Below are 13,433 nucleotides of genomic sequence, written 5' to 3' on the forward strand. Positions count from 1 at the left end.
AGGAAAGTATTGAGCTGTAAAGAGTTTCTAGGTCAAGGCTTGCCAGAAGTGTATTTTGAATATCATTGAGCCGATCATATCTGTCAAAATATCTTGCAATTAACAATTAATTTGGCCAATTCCTCCACTAATATGTAAGGTTTGATTTTGCTAAACACGCACAGAAAAGGGCAGATTAATCTTTGGTTGCCATCTTCCAAACATAATCATAATAAAATTGAGAACTTCTATATCTTGCAGTTCTCTTGAATTAAAGTATGTACCTTTCTGCATCTAAAGTTGCTAACGCCACAGCTTAGTCTGAGGGTATGTTCACACACACTAATTACGGAGGTAATTCGGGCGTTTTTGACCCGAATTAAGTCCGAAAAATGCGCCTCGATAGCGTTGACAAACATCTGCCCATTGAAAGCAATGGGCTGATGTTTGTCTGTTCACACGAGGCGTATATTTACGCGCCGCTGTCAAATGACTGCGCGTAAATGGACGCCCGCGTCAAAGAAGTGACCTGTCACTTCTTGGGGCGTAATTGGAGCCGTTATTCATTGACTCCAATGAAAAGCAGCGCCAATTACGTCCGTAATGGTCGCGGTATTCAAGTGCCTGCACATGCCGTAACGGCTGAAATTACGGGGATGTTTTCTCCTGAAAACATCCCCGTAATTTCAGCCGTTACGGACGCTGCCGTGTGAACATACCCCGACACTTAGGCCCTGTTCACACAGAGTATTTTGCAGGCTGGAAAAAATCTGGATCAAAATTCCACCCGGAATTTTGACCTGCACTCTCTTGCCGTGGCATTCGCTATTTTTTTCGTGGAACTTTTCACCCTCAGACATTGAGCAATGCGGGCAAAAAACGCTGCAAAAAAGCTTTTTCTGCCTCCCATTGATTTCAAATGGAGGTCAGAGGCGGAACCGTGGCAAGAAAGGACATGTTTTTTTTTTCCCGCAAGAGGCTAAAAGCCGCTCTGGAAAAGGAAACTGCTGCCCTTCCCATTGAAGTCAACGGGAGGCGGTTTCGGATGTTTGTTGGCACCAATTCAGACACTGTTTCCACATCAAAATCAGCACCGAAAAACTGTGAACTGGGCCTTAGACAGTATGAAGTAATTAGGTACGCATCAGGCGCCACTGTGCATTTGACATCTATGAGTGTGGGAAATTCAAGGTAAAGGGGTACACAGGATAGGTGAAAAATGTTTGATCGCTGGGAGCCCAACCGATCTCTAGAACGGGGGTCCAAAGTATCATGTTCCTCCTCACTGGCATGACTGTTGTAAGGAGTTTGGTTAGAGTGGTGGTCAACCATGCGCGTTGCTGCTCCATGATAAAGCGAAGCTTGACCTGGCTGCAAGACACAGAAACTGCTCCTGTGTCCTATATTGCAGATCAGAGTTGTATTGCAGGAGCTCAGCTTATACTGTTGGATCGACTATAATTATACAGGCTGTAACGCAGTTCCTCAACTTCTGTTCTTTTTACCTATATAAATAAACTGAAAGATTGTGTTAAAATGTAAAGATACAGTTTACTTATGAAACAGTGTGAAAGGGCTGCTACCAGACACCGCCAGCATTTTCTCTTAATGGAATAACATTTGTCAGGAAAAAAAATGGAATGTGATTTTAGACTGTTGTAGGATCACACCAAAATAAGAAGGATATAGGTACGTGTGTTATATCTGATGTCTACAGACACTTGAAGATTAGAGCAACAAACAAGCTTTAAAGCTAAAGTAGCTATAAAAGGGCTATAAAAAGGAACTTAAAGTGTAGCTAAACGTTTGACAAACTTCTGACATGTCATAGTGACAGGTTAGAAGTTTGGATTGGTGGTGGTCCGTAGCACTGAGACCCCCACCAATCGCTAGAACGAAGCAGCTGAAGGGCTCGTGTGAGCGCTGAGTCGCTTCGTGCCTTCGGCTTTTTCCGGAAATAAATGTATCGTGTACGGACTCAATAGAAAGTCTATGAGCCCGTACTCCGATACATAGTCTTTCCGGAAAAAGCCGAATAGACACGAAGCTTCAGCTGCTTCGTTCTAGCGATTGGTGGGTGTCTCAGTGCTCGTATCCCCAGCAATCAAAACTTCTGACATGTCAGAAGTTTGTCAAACGTTTAGCTACACTTTAAATATTGATGGCCTAGCTTTACATGTTTGACCAGTGGAGGTCCCATGCCCCGTGTGTGGCTGTGCCTGCACTGCAGGTCAAGCTCAGCCCCATTCATTTCAGACGAGCCGAGAATGCCATGGTCCCTTCATTCTACTGATCGACAAGGGCCTCAGGGTTCAATCTCCCACTTATTAAACATTGATGGCGTATCCTAAGAATATTCCATCAATATTTAAGTCCCCAAAAAAATTAAAAAGATTTAAAGCATTTATAAACCTAGATAACAAACATACACATTTAGAACCATACCATCTGGAAGTAGTTTACAGGATAAGGCATCATCCAAGTCTCTAGCAGTGGCAGGATCAATGGTGAAGATACACTCCTTCCTGGGAAAACAAGAGGGACACCCATATTACAAAAAGGTTTGTAGAGCATTAATGATGCTTCAGTATTACACAAACACCAAGGATATGTAGAGAATCCGGTATGACATCTGGTATGGCAGTTGCTCTCTATGCAATAACTAAATGGTTGATCGTGAGGCTCCAATGCGCAGAGAACTGCTGCAAAGAGTCCTTTCTGGAGGACTGAGTGACCATGTATCACATGGTCAACCACTGGCTTTAATGGGCATTGTGTAACACTACATTTACAAAAGGGATGCATCGGAAATTTACTTGTGTAAAAATAGCTGATCGCCAGGGGACACTGAGCTAATCTCAAGAGATCTGGTTTCACTGTCTGGGAAGTTGCCTTACAACAGTGTATTGTCCAGGATGAACAATAGTTTTAAAGAGGATCTGTCACTTGTTTATTAATTCCCTATCTCCTAACTAATCTAAGAGGCGCTATGATGCTGATAATAAATGTTTTTTGGAAAAAATTACACTGTAGTTACTTGCAAAGTTGTGTGCATTTTTATATATATGCTAATTAGACTATACTTGCCAAATGGGAGGTGACTTCACTCTTGGCGGTGTAATGTTTTCTGTAGGACGCGGTACAATCAGCCTTACACAGTTCTCATCTCATCCCAGCAACACAGCTTGATCATACAGTATACAGCTTCCATTTGCGACTGTTTTCAACACGTGATACCTCCGGCTGTTTCACAGCTAGAATCTCATCTTTCATATGCCCCCAGAACCACTGTTCTAGGTGGTACGCAGCCAGGGATACGGCTATTTGAAGTTATCCCCTTCCTGTCTCAGACTAACATGTGTGAAGCAGCTTCATGCTGATAGGACAGCGTCAGAGGCTTTGAGGCAGCTCCACCTCACTAGAATCGCTGGTGTTGACACCAAATGGTCTATTATAACCTCATTTGCATATTTAGAAAAAAAGCTCACTCACTTTTAAAATAAATCAAACTTTTTTCTGACAATTTTAACTAGCATTGTGTGACACCGCCTATTGGATCAGCTAGGAGATTGGGCATTACTAAACTAGTGACAGATACCCTTTAAGGGCTACAGAGGAAACAAAAAAAACCTCAAGGAGCTTCCTTTGTATCGGACAACAGGCTTCAGGCCTGGGTGTACAAGACAATTTTTGGAGGTGATCAAAGCTTTCCAAAAATGGCGCAAAAATACACACACGCGCGCGCACACGCACGCACACACACACACACACACACACTTGTGCGAACGCTTTAGGCAGGTGTGGAAAAATGCTGCAAAGTAAGAATGCTTTCAAAAATAGAAGTATTAATAATTATCAATAAACAAAACAAATGAACAGAAGAAAAATCTAAAATCAATATTTAGTTTGACCATCCTTAAAATCAGAAGGCAAGAACATCTTGGTGAACTAAGCACAGATCTTCAGTGGATGTCGCTTCCTCAAATCCTTCTGTCAATTCATGTAATCCCAGACATACTATGTTTAGATAGGGGCTCTGTTGGGACCATAACACTTCCAGAGCTCCTTGTTCCCCTTTACGCTGAAGATAGTTCTTAATGACACTGGCTGTATGTTTGGGGTCATTGTCCTGCTGCAGAATAAATTTGGAGACAATCAGACACCTCCCTGATGGTATTCATGGTGCATAAGGAAGACACCATAGTCCTGACCAAATCACCAACACCATATGCTGAAATGCAGCCCCAAACTTGCAAGGAACCTCCACCATGTTTCACTGTTGCCTGCAGACACTCATTGTACCATTCTCCAGACCTTCGGCGAACAATCTGCCTTCTATTACAGCCAAATATTTCAAATTTTGACTCCTCAGTCCAGAGCACCTGTTGCCATTTTTCTGGACCCCAATTCCTAGATTTGTCGATAGTTGAGTCGCTTGGCCTTGTTTTCACATCGACGGTATGGCTTTTTGGCCGCAATTCTTCCATCAAGACCACTTCTGGCCAGACTTCTTCGAACAGTAGATGTGTGTACCTGGTTCCCACTGGTTTCTGCGAGTTCTTAGCTGAAGGCACTGCTGGACATCTTCCGATTTCAAAGGGAAGTAAGCATGATGTGTCTTTGATTGCTGCACTAAGTTTCCTTGGCTGACCACTGGGTCTACGGTCCTTAACTTTGCCCGTTTCTTTGTGCTTCTACAAAAGAGCTCGAACAGCACATCTTGAAACCCCAGTCTGCTCTGAAACCTTTGCTAACCATGTAACTACCTATTAACCGTGTAACTACCTTATGTCTTGTTGCTGTGCTTGGTCTTGCCATGGTGGACATGTGACATGAAATGGTCTTCCACAACCTCACCTTTGTAGCAGAGTTTGGCTGTTCCTCACCCAGTTTTATGCCTCCTACACAGCTGTTTCGGTTTCAACCTACATATGAAATTGAACATTACCACCCATTTGGTATAAGTGGGTAATCAAACACCAAACTTTAATCCTACAAATCCATGACTTTGTGCAAGTATACCTAGAAGAATGCTGTTTTGAAGGCAAAGGTTGGTGACACTAAATATTGATTTGATTTAGATTACCTCTTCTGTTCATTCACTTTGTATTTTGTTGATTAAAAAAAAACAAAAAAACCTTTCTTTGCAGCATTTTTTCACAACTGCCTAAAACGTTTGCACAGTACTGTATATACATACACACATATTAGTTATAATTGGTGAATATTGCAACATAAATTTTAATAAATGCGCTCCAGTACTGCTTGTTCATAATGGCTACTGTGTATTAGCGCACGACTAGCAGAAAGTCAGTACATGGAGCGATTTCAATTACAAGAAGGATTTAAATGATTATAAACAAAATTATGAACAAGCTAATAAATAAATTAAAAGGATTACTAAGTAAATGCCACATTTCAAGTGAATCTGAGACCACTCCCTTGTTACTAAGAAATAATAAAGTTGTGACTAGACAAAAAATAGCCTGACCCTGGTTACCAGATATACAGTTTAGTTTGGACATTTTTCATATGTAGCTAATCAATTTTTTGTATTTGTCCAAATAGTTGCATCCATGTTCTATAGATTTCTATTCTGGAACAATAACACTACATTTTCAAAGATATATGCTTTGATCTACTAAATTACAAGGTCAGCCGAGAGAATTTGCAACGATTGCGTAGTATCATTCCTTTGTCAAACTCACCTCTCCAAAAAACGACTGAAGTATGGATTGGCAGCAAAGTACCATCTTGGCTGATCTAAAGACCTGCTCTCAACCAAAACTTCTACTTATTAGATCTTCTGCAATGTGATCCAACATTGTACACTCCAAATGCTACATTTAAAGCGATGTTGCCAATATCAACTGCTTTGATGTGAAATGAAGGATTAGGCTTTTGCAAAAGGCTCACATGAGAAGGAATACAGGAGGATTAGTGGCCTGGTCACCAGTATCTCCTTTCACCAAGATGAGAAATTAGTCATTTAAATCAAGCAAGATTTCTACTCTATATTTCACGTTACATAATATTTACCAGAATTAAGTACTAATTAGTATTAAAAGTAACATTACACCCCATAAGAAAATGTAATTTGTGACTGACATACAAGACAAAAGACACAAGATTACGTTTAGTATAATTTATAAAAGTAACTGATCATTTTACTGTTTGCATCATACAGAATGATGGTTATTAGGCTATTAATAATACTAAAAGCAGAATAGGTTTTGTAGGGTTGCGATATTGTATAAAATGGTTAATTATAAAATATTCTAATAAGAGGAAAATTGCAGGGTGGCCAGTTTTTGTCCTGAGAAAACTAAGAATAAGGATGCCATCCAAATGTGTGGTGATGGTGCTCTATAAAGAAATGCATCTGGGAAAACAAAAATTAGAAAGACAGAAAATGTACAATAATGGATTAGGGGATTAAATACTTTTAGAATCTTTAAAAAAAAAAAAAAAAGACAAAAAATCATTATAGGTTTAAGGCCCCATGCACACGCACGACCATAAAAAAATCTTTACGGACCGTAATACGGTTCGCAATTACGGACCCATTCAGTTCTATTGGCCGCAGACACCTTTCCGTATCGCTACGGATAGGTGTCCGTGTCGAAGAACTGTACCGCAAAATATAGAACATGTCCTATCTTTTGCGTTTTACGGGCCGTGCTCCCATATATTGTATGGGAGAACAGGCCGAAACCGCGGGCTACGGCCCGTGCCCGCGATCACGGGCCATGATTACGGGCACGGCCATGTGCATGAGGCCTAAAAGACGACCCTTTATTAGAAGGCCCAGTTCACAGAGTTTTTTGGGTGCCGATTTTAATGCGGAAACCATGCCAGAATTCTCAGCAAAAAAGACGGCCAAACCACCTCCCATTGATTTCAATGGGAGCCGGAGGTGGTTTCTTTCCCCCCCCCCCCCGACAGTCTTTTAGCCGCACGGGGGGGGGGGAAATAAGGAGACATGTCCTTTCTTGCCGCGGTTCCGCCTTCCCATTAAAATCAATGGGAGGCAGAAAAAGCTGTTTTTGCTGCGTTTTTTTGCCCACGGGCGAAAGATGCCGCAAGATCATGCAGGTAGGTAAAAAAAACATAAGACTTTTTTTCTGCCTGCAAAGTACTCAGTGTGAACAGGGCCTATAATTGAAACCGTAATACTCAGAATACCCATCCACCATAGGAAAAAGGTGAATGTGAAGTCCCACTGCAAAGTATTATCGCACCCAAATTTCAAAGCAGAATAAAATGGACACTATATGGAAAGGTTAACTTTATATTCTTAATTCCACTGGAAAAAAAATCAAGGTGCCGCTTTCAAGCCATGCTGCCGATGGGTTTAGCCATCAAATTCATACATCAAAATTAAATGGAACCGCATGTTAATTTCAAAATCATCTAGAAGCGTGACGGCTCTGTTTAATTCCTTGTGCATGTTTATTTTTTAGTGAACAAACCCGCCTTGAATTTCAATGGCTGGTTCTGCTCCAGGTGAGGAAACTGACAGTGTCCTTACTAATGTATTACTCCACTACAATAATAAACCATTCCAAAAGAAGGCCCATTTGGAAGCCTGTACAATCCATTCCAACGGCTTGCTTACAGAATTGCTGTCAAGGGGAGTTAACATTGAACAGATTTTTTGATATTTCGAAACAGACAAAAATTTGAATCAAGGTATAACATGGTAGGAACAGTTCGTTGTCATGAAAATCTCTAACAAACACTAAAATCACAGCCAAAAATGTCTCACATCTTAGTCACAAACACGTTCTACACAACGTAACCATGCACCTTATGGTAGCCCTAACCATCTGTATTGGAAACTTGTTTTGGTTCTTTTCCATCAGGTTACCCTTGCTCTTTGATGGCCAGAACAGAATAGCATTCTACACTATACTATCCATAATAAAAAAATACAATTATGCTAGACGGTGATGAAAAAAAATTGTTGTCATCCACTAATAGATCCTGTAAAAATGGAAGGCATGACACCATTGAGAATAGAATCTAAAGAAAATATAAAAACTCAAAAGGTCTCAAGATAAAGGGGAAAAAAAATATTATTCACAGCCACGCATGGGTCGCATTAGAGATATGCCATTATCTTTTTGCTGTAGGCTGGATTCGCACACAGTGTTTAGGTCAAGTTTTCGTCAAGTCTTTTTGTAAGTAAAAGTCCCATGGCTAGAAAGTTCTCAAGACATTGCATTCTGTATGTGTTTTTTTGGTAGAAGTTTTGAGACTATTTTTGCTTTACCCCCCCCCCTCCTCTAGAATGCAGCATGGTCTAGGGGGTGGTGTTTTTTAGAGCATTTTCCACACAATTTTAATAAAGGCTGCACCAGAAACGGCAACTGTATGTGTGATCCAGGTTGCAGTTATGGTTTGTTTTGGTGCGGTTCTTAAACGCTCCAAAAAGATAATAAAAAAACATGTGTGGAGGAAGCTGAATGTCGCATTCACTAACCAGTGTTTTTGGTCAGTGTTTAATTCATATATTAGAGGAGAATATTTAATATAATTTGAGAGATGTATTTAACATTTCTTCCTCCTGTGCAACAGAAGGTTGGACTGAACAAAAAAAAAATGGCTTTTAAACAATGAAAGCTTTAAGCGACAAAAAAAAAAAAAAAAAAAAGCTGCTGAATAAAGCAACCTAGTATGAAAAGTTGATTTGCATATTTTGGGCATGTTGAAATGTACTGAAAGCAGAATGTTAAAAATCACAAGACCGTCGAGAGCCATTTATGTGAACTTTGATGACATGGAAACGGACTGGAACCACTTCAAGGCTATATACAAACCAAGTCCAACAGCTCGGAAACGTCAGGAGTTAGATGGAAACAACAATGACCTACAGAAACTGATGAGAAAAACAGCGTAAATTTATCCTGATTGTCGCAGCAGCATCCAAGCCTTTATCATCTGCTAAGTAACTAAGCTGAGAGCTGCAGAAAGCTAGAAACTACCGTATTTTCCGGACTATAAGGCGCACCGGATTATAAGGCGCACTTTCTATGAGCGCCTTATAAGCAATCATGTTTCATATATAAGGCGCACTGGATTATAAGGCGCAGCACATTACCGTTAAATAAACCATTGCTCAGACTGCAAGTCAAAATTTATTACACTTTTTAACAATAACTTGCAACTGGTTCAGCTGTAATTGCAAATCAAAACGTTTAGGGTATGTGCACACACACTAATTACGTCCGTAATTGACGGACGTATTTCGGCCGCAAGTCCCGGACCGAACACAGTGCAAGGAGCCGGGCTCCTAGCATCATACTTATGTACGACGCTAGGAGTCCCTGCCTTGCTGCAGGACAACTGTCCCGTAGTATAATCATGTTTACAGTACGGGACAGTTGTCCTGCAGCGAGGCAGGGACTTCTAGCATCGTACATAAGTATGATGCTAGGAGCCCGGCTCCTTGCACTGTTCGGTCCGGGACTTGCGGCCGAAATACGTCCGTCAATTACGGACGTAATTAGTGTGTGTGCACATACCCTTACCGTACTTTTTCAGTTCATTCCTAGGCGCACGGGGGGGAGGAGCATGGTGTGTGCTGTGGTATGCCGCCGCCGACCCCTGCCGCCCACGATAGAGGTAAAGGATCCTGTATGAACCCCTCTCTTTACTGTCGGGTTCATATATAAGGCGCACCGGATTATAAGGCGCACTTTCTATTTCTGAGAAATTCTCAGCATTTTATGTGCGCCTTATAGTCCGGAAAATACGGTAATTGAAAAAAAAGGGCCATGTTGTGTTTAAACGTACAATTTAAAAGAACTGTTGCCTAGGAAATAAAATTTCATAACAGTGAAAAGGTCACAAACATTTCATCACTCGAGGCGGCGCATACACCATTTTTCATGGTGCGATCAAGTGGTCTTGGAAAAAAACTGCCCACCAAATGACTCAAATATTCTACTCACATGCATTTTATGGGGAAGTTTTTGGCATTTTGAATACAGCCCCCCTTCATCTCTTTACAGCTCATGTGTTGTGCACACATTTTTGGAACTATTCTCCAAAAAATGAAAATGGAAGCAAGAAAAACGCTTCCATGTTTCTTATACAAAATTAAAAGATTTAAAAAAATAAAAATGGCAAAATAAGGTTTTATTATCCAGCAATATTTTTGACCAAATGCCAATGACATCATAGATTGTAAGCTCTTGCGAGCAGTGTCCTCACTTCTCTTTTTCAAAAGTGGCAGTCGGAACTGGGCCCTAAGGGACCGAATGGCCACTCCGGCATTCCCTAAGGAGGAAGCGTTTAAAATTGCTGTACTGTGACATCAGTTTAAGCATGATCATTCAGCTCTCTACTGTGACATCACTGCATGAACAATCCTTGTAATATTATACATACTTAGATTGAAAATCTCAGATCAATTACACATCATTCGATGCTAAATTTGTAACCTTCAATGCCAATTGTCATTCGATAAGCATCTAGCACTTTTTTGAAGGCTATCATAGAAATTACCATTATTACCTCTTGGGTCAGGAAATTCCATAGCTTGACTGTTCTAGCCGTAAGCAAATCTTTCCTATACGGAGGTCTGAATTGCCTTTCCTCCAAAACGTAAAGAATGTTCTCTGGTCGGGCCACAGGTTTTTATTTTAGCGCTCTCTTTTTATACACTCTAAAACCAAATTTGCTTTTACATCTGCTGCTTGACATTGAGTAGGACCCAAGTCCCTCTTGTTCTGGTATTCCCAGTTTTATTCCATTTAATGTATATGCAGTAGTACTATTACTGCATTTTAGGAGCATTACTTTAAAATGTATCAACCTTAAAATTTTTCATCTGTCATGAACTTGCCCATGATGCCAACTTAGATCAGAAATGCACTGTAGGTCTGTGTTTCAAGCACTTGACCTACTATACTGTATTGTGAGGGTTGTTGAACAAAGCCGTTTCTTTTGCTTCCGGTCTCCAACAGAGGGTAAAAGCAGATACTTATAGGAAGCCATGATTTTGTATTATATAAAAGGCTGCTCTGTGTTTGACGCATGGAGGCGCTGTAAGCTATTAAAACCTGATAAGACAGAATTGGGTTAGTTCTAGTATCAGATCCCACCAAACAAAGGATTTTAGCCCACACGCCAACAGTAAATTCCTGCTAATATTTCATTTTTAAATATATATTTTTTAAATTACTTACATTTTAACATACTACCCACTTTTTTTGTTCTAAGATTTAGATTAAACACTTCACAAATGCAGCTATGATTTATTAGTTTAATAAAAAAAAGTCTGTCTTTAACCTGAGTTTCGAAGCCCACTGAACATCAAAAGGGAGAAGCTAAACATTAACATCCACCTTTTCTAAATAAAGTAGCAAGTATTAATAGAATGTAAATAAAGTTGTAAAAACAGAGGCTGCAACTCGGTCAAACCGAAGTAATGCACTATTAGGCCACGTTAACATGCACCGGGTTTCATTTGCTGCTAAGTGGAGGAAATCTGCTGCAATCCTGAACAAATACATTTTGGATTACACACCAAAAATCTTTAACTAGTCCACATCTAATGCACTGCATGTGCACATAGTCTTATAGCCCAGAGCGCAGTTCTGCAGTGTTACGGAGTCAACAGGCTTGTGGTCGGACATGCGTAACAGATTAATAGAGCATTCTCTAATGCAGTGGGACAGTTCTATTTTCCTACATTCGATATTATGCTTTATGTAAAGATCACTACCCAAAATGCAAATGATTCTAGTAGACAATGAGCCAATAAAGAAAATTTAGAAATTTCAGCTCGGATGCCAGCTGTATTGTAAATGCAGCTCTACTCTTCTTCAAAAGCATTTTTAGTCCTAATGTTAATTCCACAAGAGAGTGTACGTAAGGGGGACAAAACATTCCGAAAGGAGATTGGTACTTGATATGAAAAATTGGCCCAAACATATTTTTGGTCCACAAATTCTACTTTTGTTAAACATTATTGGTTCTATAAATATTTATGTTAATTACCAGCGTATATTTCTTTTCAAACATAAAGCATCATGTTGCATCATACATAGCACCACACTAATAAAGCATAAACTATAAATCTCAGCAGTATTAAATAACATAATATAAAAGATAAAATCTCTGTGACCTATAGTTGCAAGAAACTACCTTGTAGGTCTACTCTCTTTGGATCACAGTAGCTGAAACCTGAAATTGGTGTGAACAGACCACCTGTCCATACAGTTCAGAAAAGTAATACCCAGTGGGGTGTTCCAAAAGCCTACAAGTGAATATCCCGGGTTTATTAGCACAAGGCTTCGTAATTTCCTCTTCTTGGATAATTCAGGCCAAATCTTAAGTATGACCCTTCCCCTGGGGCCGTAACAGTTTAAAAAGTGGACCTCTGGCTTTGCCATCTTTCCCTGTTCTCCTACACTCGCTATTTTTAGCTCATTGTTTTCTATTTTGGCAGCTGAAAAAGCGGAGAATGTAATTTTACCTCCTGCCTCAGATTTCTCCTTAAAAAGCGAATACAATGTCCTGTTTAGAATAATAAAATTGTTCACTGGCAGAGAAATTCAGAAAGGAAAAAAAAAATATATATAAAAAAAAAAAAAATGAAAAAGAGAAAAAACAAGGGAAGGCCAAGCAACTGGAAAATGTCAAGCAAGCAAAAGTCTAAGCGCCAATTCTAAGTGTGAGCAATGGTCCCAAAGAGATCTCACATAGGGAGTTACTGTTTAAAATAAAATAGCTAGGGAATTTAAGGGGAAAAAAGTGGGTATTTTCAACAGAACATGTTTCACATTATTTCATTATAGCCTTGTTAATGCCCAGCAAACTTTAAAAAAAACAAACACACAAAACTCATAGCCACTAATGCAAAGAACAATCTCATAGACCAGGGGTCTCGAGCACGCGGCCCGCATGCGGCCCCAGAGGCTGTCATCTGCGGCCCGCGGGACACAGAGCCGCTAGCAACGGCTCTGCTCCGGGACTCTGTGGAATTCCCTGACATCGCTGTCCATATATTGACAGTGTTGTCAGGGTCTTCCCCAGAGCGCAGTCCCAGGCAAAACACTAGTATAGGCTCTGCTCCGGGATTCTGTGGAATTCCCTGACATCGCTGTCCAAATATGGACAGCGATGTCTAGGGCTTCCCCAGAGCTGGACAGTGATGTCAGGAGCTTAGCTGTAGTCCCAGGCAGAGTGCTAGAAACAGCTCTGTCCTGGGACTCCAGCTCTGGGGGGGGGGGGGCTCTGCGGCAGCATCCACAGAGGGCTCTGCGGCAGCATCCACAGAGGGCTCTGCCCAATCTTGACATTTGTGTGTCTGCCAAATGCTGCCAACTGAGCCGCTGGACTGCATTTAGCGACACAAACTGGAAAACTGGATTTTTGAAATGCGGCCCGTCAACTTCTAATTTTTTTTTCTATATGTGGCCCACTTACCCGGCCGAGTTTGA

General features: G+C 40.6%; 2 protein-coding genes across 3 annotated transcripts in view; one reads left to right on the forward strand and one right to left on the reverse strand.

Moving 5' to 3' along the window:
* Positions 1-13,433, reverse strand: part of DIS3L2 (DIS3 like 3'-5' exoribonuclease 2) — a 287,501-nt gene that overhangs the window by 116,056 nt on the left and 158,012 nt on the right. For both annotated transcript variants that reach the window (XM_075861827.1, XM_075861828.1), the window contains one exon: positions 2,425-2,504. In XM_075861827.1, coding sequence (XP_075717942.1) covers positions 2,425-2,504 — 80 coding nt within the window. The remainder of the gene's footprint in view (positions 1-2,424; positions 2,505-13,433) is intronic.
* The window catches only part of PDE6D (phosphodiesterase 6D), a 557,644-nt gene that overhangs the window by 78,039 nt on the left and 466,172 nt on the right, over positions 1-13,433 (forward strand). The window lies entirely within an intron of this gene.

This window comes from Rhinoderma darwinii, chromosome 4 (assembly GCF_050947455.1).
Source record: "Rhinoderma darwinii isolate aRhiDar2 chromosome 4, aRhiDar2.hap1, whole genome shotgun sequence".
Lineage (NCBI taxonomy): Eukaryota > Metazoa > Chordata > Amphibia > Anura > Rhinodermatidae > Rhinoderma > Rhinoderma darwinii.